At 32.7% G+C, this 23,590-nt stretch overlaps 3 protein-coding genes across 4 annotated transcripts; all 3 read right to left on the bottom strand.

Annotated features, from left to right (window-relative positions):
* Window positions 1-2,668: 2,668 nt before the first annotated feature.
* Window positions 2,669-3,409, bottom strand: LOC105782747 (EG45-like domain containing protein). The gene is made up of 3 exons (XM_052626522.1): window positions 3,295-3,409; window positions 2,875-3,151; window positions 2,669-2,771 (listed from the first exon to the last, which is right to left on the bottom strand). Exons 1-3 carry the CDS (start codon window positions 3,407-3,409, stop codon window positions 2,669-2,671), a joined length of 495 nt encoding a protein of 164 aa, XP_052482482.1.
* Window positions 3,410-9,712: 6,303 nt separating this feature from the next.
* On the bottom strand, window positions 9,713-10,884 carry LOC105782749 (uncharacterized). The gene is made up of 2 exons (XM_012607701.2): window positions 10,088-10,884; window positions 9,713-9,977 (listed from the first exon to the last, which is right to left on the bottom strand). The coding sequence occupies exons 1-2, from the start codon at window positions 10,164-10,166 to the stop codon at window positions 9,754-9,756; spliced, it is 303 nt and encodes a 100-aa protein (XP_012463155.1). The 5' UTR covers window positions 10,167-10,884; the 3' UTR covers window positions 9,713-9,753.
* A 324-nt stretch (window positions 10,885-11,208) lies between these two features.
* Window positions 11,209-17,974, bottom strand: LOC105782746 (histidine kinase 4). 2 transcript variants are annotated; one of them, XM_012607697.2, is made up of 11 exons: window positions 16,795-17,974; window positions 16,317-16,550; window positions 16,042-16,211; window positions 15,032-15,250; window positions 14,755-14,941; window positions 14,618-14,669; window positions 14,283-14,512; window positions 13,976-14,074; window positions 13,074-13,786; window positions 12,295-12,801; window positions 11,209-11,890 (listed from the first exon to the last, which is right to left on the bottom strand). In XM_012607697.2, exons 1-11 carry the CDS (start codon window positions 17,134-17,136, stop codon window positions 11,632-11,634), a joined length of 3,012 nt encoding a protein of 1,003 aa, XP_012463151.1. In that variant the 5' UTR covers window positions 17,137-17,974; the 3' UTR covers window positions 11,209-11,631. The 2 variants fall into 2 exon arrangements, with proteins under 2 accessions (XP_012463151.1, XP_052482307.1); XM_052626347.1 differs by having other exon boundaries at window positions 16,317-16,558; window positions 16,795-16,921.
* Window positions 17,975-23,590: the final 5,616 nt, after the last annotated feature.

A 23,590-nucleotide genomic window follows, 5' to 3' on the forward strand; every position in this document is an offset into this window, starting at 1 on the left:
CACTTACATTATCGTTTTGTTATGAAGTAGCCATTTTGCCGTTAAGCTCCATTACCTCCCTTACAAAAGTCCTATATGTCAGTCAAATGAGTTTTAAATGCCAACTTAAATGTCCAATTGGGACAGGAATAGGTTTTTAATTAATTGAAAATTTTAAATTAATTGAGGGGTAAAGTGCAATTTCATCATAGATTAACTTATAATTTTATTATTTATAAAGGCCCTCATTGGTGACAGATATGATTCAAAGCTACATCCATTTGCTTGATTATGGTAGAAAACCCATAGTTCGATGCATATCCACAAGGTAGATGTCATATTCCTGTAGGCAATACTTCAAAGCCTGCATTAGAAGAAAAAAAAAATTGATGAGCTACAGCATACAGTTGGAGACTAGAGCAACGGCAATAATATTTCAATTTTCCCGGCATCAGGATTGGCTATGGCAGCGAAAGCTTCTTGGGATAAATCAATGGTGCCTTGACAACCAGATGGGCAATAATCAACTATTTTCACAACCATATAATCCTGTCCTCTACATGGATTAGGGTCACCTTGGTTGGTTGCTCCTCTGCCTTCAACTTTGTAATTTCTCCCGCAAGCTGATCCCCCGTCCCAAAAAGCATCACTGGCAGCAGCAATCATCACTCCATCATTTTGGTATCCATTACAAGCAGATGCTGCAATTCCAACCCCCAAAATATTCATTAGTCATCATACAATCAGCTTGTCGCTCTTAGATACATAGCTATTGAAGTATTTTAAAGAATGAAAGTGAGTGCAAAGGGGGGCTTACGAACTTATGGAGGAGTGTAAAAGGTGGCAGTCCCTGTATCTGCAACAACTTCCCAGGAAGGAGAAGGTAAGGATAAATGCAAGGGCTATGCAGAAAAGGATGCTAAGTTCCCTCATTTTTGTTAGAAAGGGCAGAATTAAGTTTAATGAAAGGAATGATAGGCAATGGTGAAAGAAAGGAGAGGTATAAATATCCGGTTTGGGAAAATTAATTTATACATAATGAATGATTGTATTGTTGCTGATTCAGCCTTAGCTCGATTAGCATCGTTATTATTGGCCGTGTAGGAGGACGTGAGTTCGAGTGTATTGAAAGGATTATCCTCCTATTTTAAACCATAATGTAGACAATTTTAAACAATATTTTTTTTATATAATTGGGTAGGATAATGAAATTATTTGGGATCAAACTCAAACTCTTACGCATACAATACAATGCTTTTACAAGTGGATTAAAAAATTATTTAAAAGTTATAATTACATAACTATTTTATTCAAATAAATAACAAAATTTGTCATACTAATTACATCTTTATTTTCAAAAGTAAGTATTAAGTATTAACTAAATCAATTGATGAATTTGCAAGTTTATTAATTTTATTTTTTTTATGTAAAACAAATATTTGTACTGCCAATTAAGTTTTAGCTCGGTTGACATTGATATGGACATTGTTGCTAGTGCAGGAGGATGTGGGTTTGAGTGCCCTAAAGCACATTATCTTTTTAGACATTGTATCAGAAAATATATATTTGTTAATCTTAAATGAGATGCTATGTAAATTTCTAAAAAGCTAGAGGAACAGTAACCCCATCTACCCTTATATCCGCCAATGCTCATATGGATGTATGTATATATTTTTGCGTATTTGAATTCTTTAAATATATTATATGTGCATAATTTCCTCTATTTTGTATACTTTTAAGAAATCATTCGTAACAACAAATATTTATGTCCGTTTTATATTTTTATAATTATTTGAAAAATCACATTCGGGATGAACATATACTAATGGTTGTCTATGTTTTGGGTTTTGGGTTTTGGGTTTATTTGTCAGTATCATCATGAATGTAGTTTTTAAATAATTATAAAAAAGTTATTTAAAAATTTTTATTTTTGAAAAATAATCACATCAATATGAGGCACATGTGGTACTATTTAGTTACTTTATGAATCATGTCAACATTTAACAATAGAAATAGATAGAATTTTTAATAGAAATGTCAATTTTCTCTTTGGTCTTACGTAAAAGGTTTAATTTGTTTAGTTTTTAGCAGAGGGACAAAATGCAATCTGACTCCTAGTATGGGGATATTCATGCTACTTTTACTTTTTTGTGTTCAAATAAAAAAATAATTCCAATGTGGATATTGCCCTCCTTATCATCATTTAATGATGAATTTTTAATAAAATAATTGATTTGTATTATTTCTAATGTATAAAAGTTAATTTGTTCATTTTTAAATAGCATAAATAAATTGTAATTCGACTCATAAAACAAGTGCCATGAGAAGTTACATCTAACCGCATCCAGCCAGTTTTCAGAGACAGTATGCTCCTCCAACTGCGACGGTACAGTCATGGGTGTACTCTCCTCCGGCTCTCAGAGTCATGGGCTGAAGAGCCCAGTGAAGCTTCCAGCTGGACCAGAAATTATGCCCAAACTAATTGTGATACCTGACATTAAAGCTGCTACACCCAACAAAACTAGCTGGAAGAAATATGAAATGCTATTGCCTTGAACCGATATGGGTGTGTAATAAACATAGCAAGAATTAAAACTTCAAATGAAGATCCTCTTTATTAATTGTTGAATTGTTATACAGTTAACTGGAAACTGCATGAGATTCAATTCATTATTTTTCAATATGTTCATCATTTATCATCCACATACATAGGATTCACTTCGAAAGTTAAAGATGCCAATGAGACCCACTGCCATATTTCGACACATATCCGCAAGGGAGATGTCATGTTCCTGCAGGCAATGCTTCAGACCCTACGTTGCAAAACATGGATAAGTTACAATCTAAAGTTGGAGAAACACCTGAATGCGTAAATTGATTATGAGATTAACATACTGATGAAAGGAAATTTTAATTTTCCCGGCATCTGGATCGGCTATGGAAGCGAAAGCTTCTTGCGATAAATCAATGGTGCCTTCACAACCAGATGGGCAATAATCAACTACTTTCACAACCACATACTTCTTTCCTCTACATGGATGAGGGGATTGGTTGGTTGCCCCTGTGCATTTAACTTTGTATTTTCTCCCGCAAGCTGCTCCATCGTCCCAAATTGCATCACTGGCAGCAGCAATCATCACCCCATCCTTTTGGTATCCGTTACAAGCAGACGCTGCAATTTTTCAACCTCAAAATATCAACTAGTAATCATACATTAATTTAGCCAGCTATTCAGGTTAAATGCATCCGAAATTTTAGGTCTGCATAACCATTGGACTACTGCAAAGAGTAAAAATTAAGGCAAAGGGGGCTTACGAACGTATGGGGGAGTGTAGAAGGTGGCAGTCCCTGTGTGTGCAACAACTTCCCTCAAGGTGAAGCTGAGCATAAATGCAATGGCTATGCACAAAAGGATGCTAAGCTTCGCCATTCCTTACTTGCTACAAAAGGTGGAATTGATTTTAATAAAGCGAAGGGATGGGCAAATGCTGAAAGAAAGAAGAACTTTAAATAGCGGCTTCGGAGAATTACTGTACGTGAAGCCATAAACAACTGTGTTCTCGGATTTTGCGTACGATACATTCTCTGTAATTTTTCTTTGTGTTTGATTCTAGCAACCAATCAACAAGCTTTGCGATTTCTTAATATTAGATTTTGTCACACCAACTAAATCAACGATATTACTAATTTTAGATTTTGTCTGGAAAATTAAAATTTATTCAATAATGAATATAGATAGATAATAAATTGAATAAATTTACATTTTTTTATCTTTATATTTGTAATTTGTAATTATTTTTATTTAAAGATGATATAAAAGTATGAAAAAGACAAATATTAAATTTTATTTTGTTACATACTTGGTTGTTAAAATGAAATATTGTTATAGAAATGATTGATTGCAGTTTGTCGATTAAGCTTTAGCTCAATTAGCATTGTTGCTATTATAACAAGAAAGACATGGTCTCGAGTGTGCTTAAGCATATTTTTATTCTGATTTAAGGAAGTTAAGGGTAGAAGAAGTAGGGAAGAGATCCACTTACACCGGTATAAAATTAGAATAGTTTTATACTCTTCCATAACTTTTCATACTACTAACATTTTAACAATCCAACCATTGAATTTATTAATATATTTTTATTTGTCATGCATGTAAATTAATGAAAAGATTCTATATTCCTCTCATATCAATCTAAAATATTATCTATAATAATATATATTTAATGGTTGAATTTTTTTTTTACATACAACGAATAATTATAAAATTTTAATTTATGACAAGCTCGACAGGCATAATCTACATGAATAAAACATAAAATATTTATAGTATAAAAAATTATGAAATGAAGTAAAACCACTTTAAAAACTTACACCGACATAATCATACCATAAAAAAAATATGTTAGAGATTGTATGACCTGAATCATGTCACTTGTTGAAGGAAAAAAATACAGCAGCAAAATAAAGAGATCCATGGGGGCGAAAGGCCGAGGGCCATACAGCACAAGTTAAATTCGTATAGAACTATTATTCTTCTATTTGACTTTGATTAGAACATGGTTTTTCAACCATTAAATAGATGTAGTCGAAACTCCTCTTGTATCATTCGTTTTTCAACATTAGTGAATCTCTTCTCCTCTGCCCGTATTTTTTTTCCCGAAAGGGCTTTCACGTAAAATATGTATGTTATATTATTTTTCTTTTCTTATTGCTTTGCAATCATTCTACTGCCATTATCGACGTTTATTATAACAAAATACATAAAAATTGCAATTGGAAATTAAATTATATTTACACAAGACAACATAAATGTTAAAGAGAAAAAGAATATTACTGAATAGTTAACTAGAAATTCAATTTGGTGACAAGAAAGATGAAGTTTAGAAGTGATCGAGGTAAATGGCACAGGAGAGGAAGGCTATTGGGTATGATGATTCATATTTTTGTTCTTTTCTTGCCGTCTCATTGGTTAAATTCATTTAACTAAATTAATGGACAGAGAAACACTGGTTGTGTTCGGATGCTCTAACAGTGACATAATTGGACCATTTCGGTGCATTTTATGTGCAATATTTACCCATATTGCATATATCAATCAATAAATAATTGGGTGTACTGGTAAAACACATTGTACTTTCAAAAGAAGGTTTCGGGCTCGAATTTTGAAGACGATATTATTAAAAGAAACAACCATAAACTCCGAACATAATTCGTAAAACGAAAATGAAAAATTCTACAAATATAAAATAAGGCTGTAATTCCAAGGTGAACAGCAATAAAAATCAATGGAACGAAAATCCAATGCAAAGGACAATAAATAGGGTAAATCTTTATTGATGACAAAACTTCAATATTAATTAATTAAATTACTTTCTTTCTAAAGATAGAAATTGCTTAACCCAAGAATATAAAGACAGTTATTGGATCAAGGACTTAAGTAAAAGGAATAACAAAAAGTTAATACCTAGGCTCAATTGGTAAGATCTATCTAAGTGTGAACTTAAATTTTATTAAAAGATCAAAATATAGGTTTGAAGCAGTAGCAGTGGCAGAGCCTGAAAATTTTTTTAGGATCGGAATTAAATTGTATATACTTATAATAGTAAAAATAAAATTTCATCATTTTAATAGCCTATATCTTTATCATTTTTAAAGGGTTAAATCAAATTTTTATCATTTTTACCATTTTAGGGGAGACTATGATCTTCTAGGTCTCCACTACGCTCCGCCACTAATATATGAAAAGTCTCATTTGACCATAATTCGTTTCACATGAAAAGAAGAACCCTAATCAACCATGGCATTATTGGCTTTGATAAATAAAGCTTGTCGAAACCGTTTTTTGAAAACAAAAATTTTAGTGTCGACTTAAAAATAAAAACTGGAGTCGCCACCGATCCTTTATTAAGGTGTGATCGGCCCACCTTTAAAATAATTTTGGTCTGCGAAATTTGAGAAAACAGGCTCGGGAGTCGATTACACGAGGAAGGATTAGCACCTCATGCGCCCAAAATTGGTACCAAATTGATTTTTTTTAATGCCTTGGTGTCGAAAATTTGAAAAGATTTTAAAAGGAAACTTTTTATTTCATGAATGAATTAAAATAATAAGACATTCTTATTTCAAAGAAATAAAACACCACACCCAGTGAGTTAGGGCACAATGTTTTTAAATCTTCAAAATACCCGAATATTGCCTTTTGCTTTTGAAAATTCTTATTTCGAGAAGAAAATGTCATGACCAGTAAGTTAGGACCCAACATTTTGAATTCCCGAAAATAAGCTTTTATTTAAAATTTGCGAATTTATTGCAAAACAAATACTTGGCTTTCTAAATTCATCAAAAAAATAATCGCAATCCAGTAAGTTAAGACACGATCTTTCTCGAGAATCATGAGTGCCAAATATTTTGGAAATTATAAAATATAATGATTTTAATGCTTTGACGCAACCAAAATACATTTTCTTTAGAAAGTGTAGAAAAATCTAATGTATCACATAAAATCAATATTTTAATTTTAAATTATATGCATATATGTATTTTCAAAATATAAGTATGATACATAAATAAATTTTGAAAACATGTATATGCACATATTAAAACAAGTATATATAAGTATACATATAAAAATAAAATAATGAATGAGATATGTATAACAAAATAAAAATTATTAAAATTTCTAAAAAAATCATGTATGTATATATGTAATGAAAATTGTAAAATAAAAATAAAAAATATGCAGATATGTATATATTTACAAAATAAAAATATAAGTATACATGCTTTAGTAAAACAAAAATAATAATAGTATATGAAGAAATTAGGAAAATGTGTATATAGATGTACATATATATATATATATAAAATATATTTACAATAATTTTGAAGAAATGCGTGTATATCAATATCTATATATGCATATATATATTATAAAATATGAAAAAATATTTAAATATAATGGAAATATAAATGTATATACGTATATATGTAAGTATAATTATAATACTATATAATATAATAATGATATAGTAATAATAATAATAACAAAAACTAAAAAAATAAACTACAAAAAAGCCTTAAAAAGGACCATTAAGGATTAAACTGAAAGCTAAACGAAGTTAAAAGGCCAAGTTTAAAAATAGAAAACACCAGGAAGGACCAAATTGATACGCGCGCCATGAGAGGAGGACTTAAAAAGAAATTTTCCCAAGTCACTCAAGCATCACAAGACCGATATGGATTAAATCGTCACGCGAGCAAAATATTTGGGCCGAATTTAAAGGAAAAAAAACTTGATTAAACACATCGCAAAATGGGGAGGGCTAGACGCGCAAATTTTCCCACTCAGGGCCAGAACGCGCGGATTCCCCCCCTCCGGGTCGGGTCGAAGCGCGGGTCATGCCACCCTAAACGGCGACGTTTTGTTCCTTCTATTTAAACCAAATTTTCTTCTTTATTTTTTTGAAACCTGCAGCAAACAAAAGCTAAAGGAAAAATAAAATAAAATAAAATAAACCCAAGACTCTCTGCTAGGTTTTTTTAAAAAATCTTTTTCTTTTGCGCCGCCGCTCGTCGGCCTTTCATACCGGAGCTCCGATTCCGGCGGAGAGGAGACACCGCGACAGTACCAGGTAAGATCCCCTCCCCTTTTTTTTTAAAAACAGTAAAGAAAAAGAAAAAATTGAAAAAAGAAATCGAAAGAAAGAAAAAAAAATAAAGGACCATTCAAGATCCTGTTTTTCTGTTCTCTTTTATTATTTTTTTACAACAAAACAGGAAATAAATGAAATAGCAGCAACACAGAACCACGATTTCACCTTTGTATTCTTAGAATTTCTTCTGTATATTTTTGGATTCCAAAAAACTAGCAGATATCCCCCCATTACACTGAATTCCCCATCGGTTTTTATAACCGAAAACAAAGAAAAAATAAACCAATCAAAATCCCACAAAAATACAAAGAAAATCATTATTTCTGTTATTGTTGCCTCTACTCTGGTGTTGGTTCCGCTTTTCTCGCAGGTACGGGAGTCGTGGAAGAGGCGCACGTGCACGGAGGGTCGTGTGGCGACATTCACGGCGGCGTGCAAAGGTGAAATTGTTGCGACGGCTACTAGGGTTTTTAATTTTTGATTTGGCTGAAAATTTGTTAAGTTTTGGGCTTGTTGGGCTGTTAGTATTTTGGGCTTGTAATTAGGGTTAATATTTGGGCTATTGGATTGGGACTTTGGTTTGTACAAGCCCGGGTAAATTGGGCTTATTACAAAGCTTTTATCATCTTATTTATTTGAAGTGCACATCAGTTGTTCTTTTTATGATGATTATATATCAACATCAACTCAATTGATGTTCCCACTTATCACTTAGGGCAACATTAATTTAAAAGAAACCTTTCATGTAGAATGCTCTTAGATAGTGCACAAATATATGTTCATGTTTGTTCATCTTTTTGAGAGAATTTACTTTAAATATAAAAGAATTTGAAGGTTCAAAAAGCCAGACTTTATGAAGCCCAAGAGGGTATTTTGGATGGAAGGTTCTAATAAGCTTCCAATGGTCTAATTTGATACCTCGTAATTACATAAATTTCATATATCATCAGTGAATAATAACACGATATATTATCATTAACTTAAATAAAACAAATTATAAAAGACTTGTAAATAATTGTTAATAATTTTATTTAAACATTAATTGAACAACTAAATAAATATTAATGAGTCTTAGATTTAGTATCTTGAGTTTTAGTGTTTAAGGTTTTAACATAATTAAGCATCGTAATATGATGATAAATTTATATTTTAACTCATTTATAAATTAATAGTCTAGAGTAAAAAGTCGAAGTAATAAATATAAATGAGACAATTTAGTTAAAGGTTTGAATATAGTCATTGCAATTTAAATCAAAACTCTCTTAATAAAACACACAGTTTATCCATGGTTAGTATAGAGGCAAGCGTTTGATCGAATTGAGACGAATCGAATCGAGTGAAAAAATTTCGAGTTAATCGAGTTCACGAGTACTATTTTATCATTCTGACTCAATTTGAAATTTTTTCGAATCGAGTCGAATCTAGTCGAATTGAGTGAAATTGTTCGAGTTCAATTAAAAAAATTTAATATTTCAAATAAAACTATTGTTATAGTATAACTACTTCCATGTTAGAGCACGTAAATTTGAAACCATATATATTTGAAAATTCTGTCAAAGAAAAATAATCAAAAAAAAATACTTGAGTATAATAAATTTGAATCATTAATTAGGTCTCAAAATTATTATTTTAGAAAAATTTTAATTTTTTAGAATTTTATATTTTTTTAAATATAATTTTTTTAATATTTATAAATATTTTAATTTTTTTTGTATTCTTTGTTAAGAGAGAGACCCATTTGCTTATTTTTAAAGTTGACAAGGACCAAAAGAGTATTTACACCAATATGTTATTTGAATCATTCAAGTTATTCGAATTGTGAAATTCAACTCGACTCGAACTCGAAACTCGAATTAAGTTATTCGAGTTGACTCAAATAATTTGAATAACTTAATTCGATTAACTCAAAATTTGGTTTTTTTTTTTTTTGCTGAAATTGATCTTTCTTGTCACCAAATTGAATTTCTAGTTAACTATTCAATAATATTCTTTTTTCTTTAACATTAATCTAGTTCAAACCGTCTGCTCTGCAATATATAGTTTCATTTTTAAAATTCCCACATTTTGTGGTCGATCTTATTCATGATTATTTGAAATATATCAAAAGGCAAGCTAAGTCTAGTTATGGAAATGGAAGATCAGGAGGTGGTCCGAGGGGGCAATTCTTTTCGCAATCGGCTCTCACAGTATAACACTCTGATTTTCTTGATATGCAGCACCAACAGCTGCGGAATATGCCATCGCCGGAAGCTGGCCCCGATGTAGGACAAGGTCTATGATATGGTCCTAGTGTTATTTTGCTGCCTGGGTCAAGTTCATTGCCATGGATGCTGCTGCTTCTACTACCTGCAATTCAAATGAAATTTGCCATTAAAGAAAGAATCATTTCAATGTATGAAAAGTTGATAAAATATGAGAAGATCAAACCAGAGTAAACTAAAAATCAGTATACGCACATTCATGAAAAGCTGGAAGAGAGGTGAAGAGCAGTAAAAGGAAGGCCAAACGAATAGCCATGAACTTGGTTGCTACCATTGTTCAATTTATAATTAGAAAGAATTGTTCCATATTAGAATTAAAAGTAATTCAAAATTTAGCTCTTAACGTTTACATATTTGGTCAATTTTACATTTATTCTCTTTTTAATTAAAATCGGCCATTGATCTTTTTAAAATATCGAATTTGACTATCAATTTTTCAAAAAGAGCCAAATTTATGTTTTTTTAACAAAAATACTGAATAAAACATTAAATTTTTTAACATGGTAGCTCACATAGCAATCCACAAAAAATATATGTGCATATAAGATAAATAGTGACATATCAACATGTGCACTATCACACAAGTTACCACGCAAACATCATTAAAAAAAATTAATGTTTTAGGATTTCTTTCCTTTCCGGTAAAAGCCAAATATTGAATAACAACCCTATGCAATTTTTAGCAGCGAATCCTCTCAAATAAATGTAAACATCTTTTGATTAGTCTTAACTATTTATAGAATATATATATATATATATTCAAACCTCACGTAAAGAACTTCAATCATATTTCACATCAACAATGGTAGCAACCAAGCTCATGGCTACTCGTTTGGCCTTCCTTTTACTGCTCTTCTCCTCTCTTCCAGCTTTTCATGAAAGTGCGTATACTGATTTTTAGTTTACCCTGGTTTGATCTTCTCATATTTTATCAACTTTTCATACATTGAAATGATTCTTTCTTTAATGGCAAATTTCATTTGAATTGCAGGTTGTAGAAGCAGCAGCATCCATGGCAATGAACTTGACCCAGGCAGCAAAATAACACTAGGACCATGCAGTCATAGACCTTGTCCTACATCGGGGCCAGCTTCCGGCGATGGCATATTCCGCAGCTGTTGGTGCTGCATATCAAGAAAATCAGAGTGTTATACTGTGAGAGCCGATTGCGAAAAGAATTGCCCCCTCGGACCACCTCCTGATCTTCCATTTCCATAACTAGACTTAGCTTTTGATATATTTCAAATAATCATGAATAAGATCGACCACAAAATGTGGGAATTTTAAAATGAAACTATATATTGCAGAGCAGACTGTTTTATACTTGTTAGCTACCTCTTTCTGATATTTGAAACTCAATAACAAAAAGTTTACAGCAAAATTTAGAAGAAAAAAAACATGGCACAAAGGCCTATTCCAAAGAAAGTTCCAAAGTTTAGAGAGAATGAGATTTACACCTTTTGACTCTAATATGAAGATCTATACAAACAGTCGGGGATGGAGTCATTGTGGTAGTATACATGTACTAAGATACTAATCAGGTTAAAATTGAAGTTGGTTAGAAATGAATGCAAGAACATGCATGTTTTTTCTATTGGAGAGGTCAAGAATCCTCAGAAATCCAAGCAAACCATTCAGTGATTAAACCCAAATGCACCAGCAGGACGGGGAAAATTGCTGGCGATGTCCAACCAGCATATAATTCAAGGTTTTGCTTTTGGATGATGTAGGAGGTGTTGCTATGAGTCCGAGATGGGTTTCGTTTTGAAGAACTTTGCTACAGCCAGGTAAAGATTTTCCTCCTCAAAGGGCTTTGAGACGTATCCGTCCATCCCACATTTCAGGCACTCATCATAGGTGGCGTGAATTACATCAGCTGTCATGGCTAATATCGGGATATGCCACTCACCAGTCCTGATAGACCCTTCTTCAGTCCCTCTGTTCATCTGTTCATTTGCCTGACTCTCCATCATTCGAATTCGACGAGTTGCCTCAAACCTGAAATAATAGTCCATGATATTAAAATTCACACCCTATCTTTACAAAATGATTAAAATTCATATATATTTGTATAAGATTTAAAGGAGGATTATCTGACAAAATCACAAGCTAACCATGGGCAACATTTAAATAATGCACTACAACAAAATAATGATTATCAAGTTCTCACTCAAATGAGAAATTTGGTATCTAGTGGAGACAAAACCATAAGGCTAATCAAAGGAATTTGGTCCACAAATGAAGTGTAACTGTGAAGAAATAATGTGCCAACAGCCATGTGATGTTTAGACCGGACCGGACCATAGATATGTCTAAAAACAACATACAGACTTTGCTTTCTTTTTCCTGTATTTGGTGTTTAGATTGTCAACTGCCCAATGTTAAATATATGGTATACATACCCGTCCATTTCGGGCATCTGAATATCCATGAAGCAAGCGTCAAAACTGTGTGGAAGTTGAAGCAATTTAAGTGCAGCTTTTCCACTTTCAGCACATTCCACGGCAGCTCCAAACTTTTTCAATGCGCCAGCAGCAACTCTCCGGTTTACCATATTGTCATCAACTACTAATATTTTCTTACCACAAAGAAGACTCCCAAGGACAGATGATCCATTCAGCATGCCTCTTCCAGGCTGCCTCTTCTTCCCTGTCCCAAGCACCTGCTGAAGACATGCAGCCACCATACTTGCCCTCAAAGGTTTCATAATTGTAGTATCTGCAAAACCTGCTGCCCTTGCTTTCTCGAGTTCAGCATTAGTAATATTTGTCGCAAGAAGAATCATCTTTGGCGACTTAAACACGTGTCCGTTTTGCTGCCTGTCCAACGTTCGTAAGCTCAAACCGCCATCCTCACCAGAAAGCCATGAATCCTTCTCAACAAGAACTATATCCGGTTGAGTTTTACTTCTGCGACGTTCAAAGATATAATTCAACAAAGTTAACATCATAAGATGAATAGAAAGCACAAATGGTCTTTTTTTTCCCAGTGATCATAACAAAGGCATCAGAAAAGGTACTGAAGAAACTACAAATTGTGTTAAAAATGAGTAATTGTTGACAAGATCTTGTCAAATGTGATTAAATCATCAACCAAACATAGGGCAAATTCCCCAAATGCAAACTATAGTTTTACTGAATTTACTATCTCTCAAATATGATAATTCTAAACTAAAACGTACCCGCATGAAGAACCATTTTTACCACAAGCAGAAGCAGCTATTTTGACACTATTCGCAAATTCAACCAGCATGCCAAGCCTCTTCAAGTGGTACCGAGTTACAGCAGCTCTAACTGGTTTTCCGTCAACTACCACAGCTTTCAATCCTCTGAAACCAGATGGAAGATCTTCAGCATTGGGTTTTTTTGTATCACTAAAGGAAGCTCTTTTACACCTCCCAAAGACTGTGGTGAATGAGAATGTGCTTCCAACTTGTGGTCTGCTGATGAAGCTTATGTGACCACCCATTAGCTCAACCAAACACTTAGTAATGCTCAGGCCTATGCCAGTCCCACCATAATTTCTAGAGGTTGAGCTATCCGCCTGCATAAAGGGCATGAAAACCCTGTCCTGGGCAATCAAAGGGATCCCAATGCCAGTATCTTCCACAGATACCATCAAAGTGACACTCTGAGAAGCTTCATCTGCAGCTTTCATTTTTACTGAGGCATCATATCGCAATTCTTCGTCGGCAACTAAATGCTTGAAGGAATCCCAACTGTTCCGCTCATCAGCAGCTTCATAACCACTCAAGGTTTTAAACTGGCGAGCACCTGATACCAATGCATCTTCATCTGACCCTCCATTCAAACAAGTTTCAGCTTTAGGATCTTCCATAGGCTTCGGGTTTTCAGCTAGATGGACTTTAACAAATATGTGCCCCCGTTCTGTAAACTGTCAAACACTCATTTTTAAGTCATTATCAATTTATTAAATGAAATTTTATATACAATAATCAGTCAAATAGCAGAAACTAAACTCAATAATGCAATCTACTAATAAGATCAAAACTTCCATCAATTAAGTAGATAGCAATCTACCTACAAAATTGGCAAAAGGAGAGAAGGTTGAGCACCCACTTACTTTAACAGAGTTCCCAACAAGATTCGTAATTATCTGTCTAAATCTCCCTGGATCCCCCATAACCATTTCAGGAACTTTATCAGAAACAAACACTGCCAGCTTCAGTTCCCAAACAATTACAACGAGTTTGAGTCATTGTAATGTATCACAAGTAACACCATTTATTGACATCACCAACGCCACCAAGACATGGAAAGGAAAAGGGAAAAGAGAAGGCAAATTAGTTCAAGCATTATAGGAACTGTCTAAAATGAAGAAGCATATTGAACAATGCACTGTGTTTTCTATTAATTTTATCCAGACTTACCTCAACACCTTTGTTTCTAGACTTCTCAGAAAATAAAGAGAGCACATCATCTAGGATAGACCGAAGGTCAAAGGGGACAGTTTCCAGCTCCAACTTTCCAGCTTCAATTTTAGCACGGTCAAGCACTTCATTTATCAATGTTATCAGTGCCTTTCCACACACTTGAGCAGTTTGAGCATAATCCCTTTGTGTTGAACTTAAATCAGTATCTAAAAGCAAAGCAAGCATCCCTGCAACCATTCAAGATTTCATCAGAACATTGCTGATTAAAATTATTTGATGTCCTTGAATGTATATTTCACAAAGAAAACCTTAAGGAGCAATCTGGAACATACCAAGGATGCCATTCATGGGAGTCCTGATTTCATGAGAAACTGTTGCCAAAAACTGCAACAAGAACGCATCACAATTAGTTTTAGCTTGGAAGTGGGTGGTCAACCATGTGTTGATAGATATATCTTGAAATACATACCTGTGATTTGGCCACATCAGCAGCTTCTGCTCGAACCTTAAGCTCTTCCATTTCATGGAAATCATCTTCAACTTTAACAATGTGTATTGCTGCACCATATAAGATATAGCCAACCAATAAGCAGATCACGAAGAATAAGAAGGCCGTGGTCAGCGCAGTCCATGATGTGGGTGCCTTCTGATGATATCTGCTCAGAAGGCCCAAATAGTAAGTGCTTGCAAAAATAAATGCAGTCATTCCATCAACCTTGTGAATATGTAGCCAGTTATACACTTACCTACATATCATCTGATGCTTCCTGAATGGATCTCCAAAATCAAGCTTGCTTTCATGCAATAAAGCCAGGTCACCATCTTGATTTTGGTGACCATACATGATCAAGTGATCAGAAGAATTAGTAATATCATATACATTCACTAGGATTGCCTGATTTCCAGCAAGTTGCCCAAGTAAATTCTCCACAAGTGACTCCACATCAAATGCACCACCAAGGTATCTGTGTTTATTTAAAAGCTTTTTTATGCATAAGAAAATCTAAGATGCAAAAATAAAGAAGCGTAGTAACTGAAGCAATCCCCCTTGGGATGTATTTCTATCCATTGTAATAACTGGAAGTCTAGTTAGCCAGAAAAATAGTAGCACAAAGAAAATGTTATGAATGTCAAACTCAAATTTACGGAGAAACTAGAAATGTCCAGTGCCAGGAACAAGTGATGTAAAGATGGTAAAGGTGCTTATGTGGCACCAACAGAAGTACTGGCAACTGTATCTGGTCAAGGAGCACCAAATTGCTGGTGTTGATCACAATGAAACAATAAATGTCAGTGGAAGCAAAAATGCTGATATCAGCAGCATAACCATGATTAGGTCATAAAGTAGCAAATACCCTAGAAATATATTGAGGTGGTCGTATGAGTCACTTTGGACCATCTGGTGTCAATGGTCTTGCTCTCCAGACTCTCGATAGGAAAAAGGAGATGAAGGTTTCTGATTGTCCACTAAATGAAGAATAGAATCTTTTCGGCTAACTTATATACGATCAAATAAACTTCAACAGAAATCACATAAAAGTCTAAACCTTTTTCCCCTTGACATGTGCACTCTAATACAACTGCAGTTGCTATAGACTCCAAACTCTCATCATCAACACTCTCAAACTATCTAGTGCCAAATACATTCGCTAACTTTCAAAAGCAAAAGCTTAAAAGAAAATACCAAGCACAAAAAGGGTTTCAAACAAAAAAAAAACTTGGATTTCCAATTAGAAAGACAAGCTGGAGTACTTACCCAGCAGTTGCTTCAATGCGCTCTTGCTCAGTAGGACTCGGTGGGAGCTTGGATTTGTAAACAGGGAATGTCAACACAACACCAAGATGATGAGAGCCCAGTAACCTGAAGGGGCTAGTTAGGACAGCTTTCCCGGTAGCCCTAGCCCTTAATATGTTTTCTCGATCCTCCTGCACATTGGAACATGGATATTACCACTCCAATCTAATCCTGAACCAAATATCAGACCAAAGGTAAAGATAAAACTTATAAGCAGATTGTAGGTAACAGCATACCTCCCCCGACATCATGTCAAGCGATTCGATGTAAGAAACAGTTTCTTGAGAGAAAATTACAGGGGCATATTCATCTCGAATAGGAGAAGGTTCCCTCTTCATTGTCTTTATTGTCCACCCATGCTGCCTCTCAAATTTCTCCCTCTCAGAATGAACTACTCTTTCCGCATAGGCCACCCCACTAAGCAATGGCCTCTCAAATGCTGTTCTAGCAGTGTACTCCGCAAAAGTCTCCTGCATTTCTTGCAAAGAACAAAAATAGCCCAAAGTGCACAATCAGAAACTCACACAAAAGATGAACAAGAAAAATATTTCACCATTGGATGTCAACATCAACCAAACTCAGATTTTCAGAGGCTATATGTCTAACGAAAAAACAACAAATGTAAAACTTTAAATTAAATAGAAATTTCAAAATATCAGGACTCCATAAATTCCACAGAAAAGAAGGAAAACAAGATCAAACTTCAGGAACAACCTGATCAATAGCAGATGGATCCTTGTAGTAATGAAAAGTGGAGACAAGAATGGCCAGGGCATGAACATGGTTAACACTAACACTGAATTGATCCTGCAACATCCTTGCCCTTTGATCACACATGGTACTCAACACCTCCTTCCTCCTTACTTTGTTGTCAGCATCCATCTTTTTGTAGATCCAAGTGCTGAGAAAAGCCATCACCATTACCCAAAGCAACAAAAATTTTGGTAACCAAGCCCTGTTAGCTTGAATAAATGTGTACCCTCTTTTGGTCCCCATTTGTTCATTCACTTTCACAGTCACTGAGTGGTGGTAGCTCTGTTGCAACTTAAGACCCATCAGCAAAAGAACAAGATCGGCTCAACTTGTTTCTCCATGTCTTCTTACTTTTCTTCTTTCTTTGATACTACCCCCTTCATATCTGAGCAAGAAAAAATCCCCCAAGAAAACATGCATACACCATAACTAAGGTAACTTTCTTGTAAGTACAGGCCATTTCAACAAATACCCTTTTTTCCTGCACTGGAACATGATGAGCTAAAACTTCAAGTTTTATGTATCATCATAGCATTGTTTTGCGTGATAAAGAACCAAAAAGTTGGAAAAATAATTACAAGCTAGCACGAAGAAATGGACCAAAGAAATAAATTTTTCACATCACAAGAAGAAGAGAAGAAAAGGAGAAGGGAGACTCAGAACTCAAGAAAGAGAAAAACTTTTCAACTCTCAAGAGACAAGCATGGCTCTCAAAAGATGTAAAACAGCTCAAATTCCCAAGATATCTCACTATCTCCCTCTACAAAAAATTGGCTTCTTTTCTCTGTTTTATCTCTTGCAATATAAAAAAATTGGAAATTTCAAGGAGGAAAAATACACTAATCATGTTCTCTTCAAAGCGTGAGAGTGTTGTTTTAGTTTAAAAGACTGAAAGACAAAGAAGAGCACGTTCACTGTATTTCCCCCTATATTAAAATCACATTCTGCAGATTGACCAGCAAACACTCACTCACTCTCACAGCAAAGCACAACAAGGCAAAGACCAAATACATTAAAACCCAAAAAATAAAGAACAAAAAAAGTAAGATCTTTGGAGTGAGAAATGGGGTTATTTGAAAGATAACAATATTTACCTACACACCTAGTACATAAATCATTTTCTTTCTTTTAGAAAAAATACAGAACCAATGTTATTCTTTGGTTCTCCTTTGTTCTATGCTTTTCTTTTAATTTATTATTGTTGTAATGGTAATGAAATTTTTCAAAGTTTTCAACTTTCTTCTTTTCTTTTTAAAGTGAAGTGAATCGAAGTTGTAGGATTTTTGCACATATGCTGCTGTCTCCCTCTACACTAAACCCACATTAGCTACAACACTTACTCAAGGTATTATTTAAAGCGGAGTTCAAAAATTAATCTTTCACATTCAATAAATCAAAAGTTCAGTAATTAATTTTTCGTATTTAGTAGATTCATTAAATGATAGATATAGGTCACGAGTTTTAAAGCTATTCCATACTTAAAGTAAGGATCAAATCACTATTATCATCTCACCCTAACTCTCGTAATTTAAAGAAACTTTTATAATGCTAATAAAATAATCTTCCTCATCCTAAACTTTATATTAAAAAAAATTGGTGAAATGGGATTTACTTTATAGGGAAGTCCAAAGGGTTTCATTCAACTTGCGATATGATTTTGTTTTTGATTCCTTCTTATGGGTTTACTTTTCTCCTTTGACGTATGCGAAAGAAGGAAAATAAAGAAAAATAATAACTTAATAATTTAAAAAATACTAAAAATAATATTATAATAATTAATATATTAAAATTTATTATAAATATAGAATATTTTAAATTATTACATTACAAAATAAAAATAAAAGTACATTAACTATATATTTAGAAATAAATATAAAAAATATAAATAAGTGTAGTAAAATAAAAATAAAAAGAATATGAGGGAGAGGGTCCAAAAATCACAATCACATATCTTAGAGATAATGACATGGCGACAAGCCAAAGGATCTCCCGTTTCTTTTTCTTTTTTCTTTTTTCATTCACGTCCAAATAAAAATACATTAAATATCTTAAATTTTTATAATATCTGAATTTAAATTAGCATATTTTTCATATTAAACCTTTTTATTATTGCCTAAATCCATTTTTTATAATATTAATCACTTAATTCCGTTATCAACTTTGCTCAAAAAAACTACTTGAAAATGAAATAATATATCAATTAAGTCTTAGTTCGATTGGCATAGGCATTATTGTCAATGCAGAAGGATACGGGTTTGACTGTGTTGAAACATATTATCCTCCTATTTATGGGTTGGGGAGGGATTATGGGTAGTTCTAGGTATTGTGTCAAAAAGAACAGATATGATCACAACCTATAATTAGATCGTTTAAAAAAATGAAAATGAAAGAATACTAAAAATGTTAAATTATATTTTAAAACTTGTCATTTGATCATCGTCGCTAAAGCATAGTTAAATTATTTTAAAACTTTAATTTAGTTATTTTTAGTCCTTATATTTTTAATTTTTTAAAATTTTAGTTTTCACCAAATGGTGGAGACTAAATTGATTAAGTTAAGTTCTGCTATTTTTAAAATCTGAAGCGGCAAACATAGTATCGCACATGTAATATCATGTCAGCTTTCTATTTTCACATATTACTCACAAAAAAATCAGTTAATAGATTTAATTATTGTCATTTGTATTAAGATTAAAATTTCAAAAATTGAAAAAGTATACAACTAAAAATGATCCAGCTGGGGAATATAGACTAAATTTACAACTTTGTGCATGATATAAGACTAACAGCAAAATTAAACCAAATAAATTTAACTACCACCATTGAGTCAGGACTAAAATTTCAAAATTCGAAAAGTATAAGGACTAAAATTGACCAATTCGAAAAATATAAAGATTAAAATTCATCAAATTAAAGTACAGGTACTAAATCCACCACTTAAGCAAAGTTAAGGATCTAATAACAATTTTTGACCTATTTTTAATTTTTTACTTATACCATGCAACATCACTGTTATATTTATCTTTACTCATTTAAAGCGATTTGAGACGAGTTCAAACCGTTTGATCTTAACCTCATCCTAATATAATATAAAATAAAAATATCACAGATACATTTAACAAGATAAAATAATACAAAATTCACACATGTTTTTTTTTTTAATTTGATATTTAAAATTTTATTATTTGAAATACTACTTTATTTTTGATAGCTGTACCTAAAACCCCATTTTCCAAAGAATCAAATATACATGCTAAGCTGGCTTTGATTTCACATGTATTAAACAAGATTTGATTTTAATCATGACCATAGTTAGGACAAATTTCTTAATTATATGTTATGTTGATGCTTGCCACATAGCATGTTTGCTCTTTGTGCTTTTCCTTTTTTTTCTCTTCATAAAATTTCTGGTTGGATAAAGTAGAAAAGAAGAAAATATTCTGGTGAAGAGGAAGATAAAAAGTATCATTCCTAACTTTATTGGGCTTTTAAAAATGTATATAAGGTGACTTCTTCCGAATCGAATTTCGGGTTGGATCCCGGATCGAGTTAAAATATATAGTTTATAACACTTTCTTTCTCTATTATTATTAATTAAAAAAAATTTTAGTTTTGAAAAGTATTCAAAGTTGTCCTTTGGATGTGCTAAAATTTCCCAATGAGGAACCATCACAATTAACTTTTAATCATTTATTTAAAGGAGGTTCCACTTAGAGGTGTTCATGGGCCGGGTCGGGCCTAGAAAAAAATTTTGGCCCGGGTCCTAGGCCCGGCCCGAAATATGGGCCTATAATTTTGCCCAGGTCCAGGCCCGGCTCGGGAAAAAATTCATAAGCCCGGGCCCAGCCCGGCCCGTTTTTTAATAAATACCAAAAATTTATTTTAAAATTTAAAATAAAAATTAAAAAAGTATTTTAAAAAATTTTAAAATTAAAAAAATTAAAAAAAAGTATTTTAAAAAAATTTTAAAATTAAAAAAATTTAAAAAAGTATTTTAAAAATAAAAAAATAAAAATATTTATTATTCGGGCCGGGCCCGGGCCAAAAAAGTGGTGTCCGAGGCCCGGCCCGTTTTTAAACCGGGCCTCGGTTTTTTTGCCCAAGCCCATATTTCGGGCCTATATTTTTACCCAAACCCTCCCATATTTCGGGCGGGCCGTCGGGTCGGGCCGCCCGACCCATGAACACCTCTAGTTCCACTTGACATGGAATTAGGATGGATATTGACCAAATTTAGTTTCATGTGAAATTTTTAGTTATTGCTTTTTAATTTTAAAATAAAGGTATACCGATGTTGTAAAATGCAAAAAGATTCAAACTCATCTGATTCAATCAGTTTAATTGTGTAACAAAATTAAAAAAATATTTTTTTATAAAATTTATAAAAAATTAAAAGGAAAGTTACACAAGTAAACACAATTCATGTTATAAATTCTAACAACAAAATTAAGATTTTAAATTAGCTTCAATCCAATTTAGACGAATTTTTAATTAATTTGATTTTTTATTTAATTATTTTTGATTTTATAATATTAATTAGACCATCAATTTTTATCCAATTGATCCGATGCGATATTTTATTAAATACCAAAACTCAATGAACTGCATCATGTCACTCAAGAAGATGGAAATAAAAGATAGTGGAATAGGGAAGAAATTAGCAATAAATTGTTAATTTAAATGAAGTACAAGAAGTTTAGTTTTCCGTAGTCAAATCTTAATTAAGCACATTTATGAAACTTACCTAGATGTATTGCTTGATATGGATAAGATTGGCTTAGCTATGGTCAAATAACCCATAGTTTGCCATCTACCTCCTTTAACTATATCTTAATTATCATTTAAAATTTTGATTATTTTTCGGTAAAAATTAACCATTTTTAAGCGATTACACTATTATTTAAAACATTACGTCACTGTAGACTTAGGGTGGGTTTGGATGGGCGATTGGGTGCGTTGCAGTGCGTTTAGTTTACTTTTTATCTCACGTTACAGTATCACTACAGTGTCTAATCTCACCGCCACCGTTATTTTTACACTAACCGCAGGTAAATGCACCGTCCATCCAAATTCACCCTTAATATTATTATTTAATAACACACTTTATACAAAGTTTGGAGATGCATCAAACAATTGTAAAGTCACAAGTCTCGTGTTCGCATACTTAACCATACATACTCGTACTTTCCAACTACACCTTAACCATTGATGTAAATATTAAAAAAAAATGTATCATTTAAAAATTTGATTATTTTTTGTTTTGATTATCAAATGATTAAATAATCCTATGTTACAAAAATTTGACTGGGCAGTGAAAGGTGTGGGTGAGTAGCATGTGGGGGTGGGTGGGTAGTGAATAGAGAATCCCCACAAAAACCCATAACTTTCCATGAGAGAGAGAGAGAAAAGAGGCATATATTTGGTTGAATAAATGAATGAAAATGATGATAATACTCACATGGGGCAGGTGGTTGCTTCCTCCAACAGCATCCCTGGGGTCTGTACATCACCTCTGCCTAATTGGTTGAATTTGGATTTTGCAATGCAATTGGCCTTCCCCTGCCCCTGCCCTGCCCTGCACCCTACCTATTCATCTTATGCACTCTGATGTGGTCCCAATATCTCCTTTTCTTTGCCTTTCATCCAACCAAGTGATGCTCCTCTCATGTGGAAATATATTTCCCCCACTCCCATCCTTCCTTCCTTCATTAATTATCTTTTCACTCCCATTTTTACCTTACTCTAATTAATATTCCATGATTTTGTCTTCACAAATAATTTCATGAGTTGGATTAAATTCGGATAGAGCAATTATACATCATTATTATAATTTAAGCTACGATTGTATTATTAAACACAATTTATAAAAAATAGATTGATTTTCCGAAAGAATTAATATTTTCGATGTTTAGATGCTTTTATATAAAACATTTCTCGTTATGTGGTAATTTAAACACAAACATAAAATATGTATAACCGTGAGTTGATTTCACAAAAAAATTGAAAATAAAATTGTTTTATAAAATAAATTATTTTATATAAAATGAATTAATATTTTTCATTACTAAAACCCAAAACTTCTTATTTTTTAACACTCGCCGCTTTTCTCTCAAATTTCTCTTATTCTCCCTCACACACACTTTCTAAAATTTTTACTAGTGATCAATCTTTCAATACCTTCAAGTAGGTTTCCTTAATTTAGTAACAATTCTTCTTTTCTTTTTAGTTTTCTTAATTAATTTCTAGAAAATTAGGATTGTGACTAATCCCTAAAAAATTAAAATTGTGGTTTTTTTGTAATAGAATAAGATTTTTATGTAAATTTTAGTTTTCTATTTATTGAATAAGTTTAGGTTATTGATTTTGTACGTTATTCCTAACATCTTGAGTGGGTCATAGTTTTTAGAGGTTTATTAATACAAATCATTGAAAAATAGGATCGATTGTAGTTATAGTCTTGAATTTCTTAATGTTGATTAAAATTTAACATTTTTATTCGAAATAGTTGTTGCCAATGTGATTATTGTGAATCATATATTCGAAAATTTGACATATTGTATTCTCATTACACCATGATTTTTATTTTGAAATAATATTACTTGTATACTAGCTTCGTGAAAACCCTTGTGTTTAAAGCCTAGATTTGTTTGTTCTAAGTTTTTTATTTTCATTGGTCGCAAGTGTGAAAATAATATTTTTTTAGCAACTGAAATTGTGGAAAATTGTTTGTGGGATCAAATTGAAGATCAATGGATGA

Source organism: Gossypium raimondii, chromosome 13 (assembly GCF_025698545.1).
Source record: "Gossypium raimondii isolate GPD5lz chromosome 13, ASM2569854v1, whole genome shotgun sequence".
NCBI classification, from domain to species: Eukaryota; Viridiplantae; Streptophyta; class Magnoliopsida; order Malvales; family Malvaceae; genus Gossypium; species Gossypium raimondii.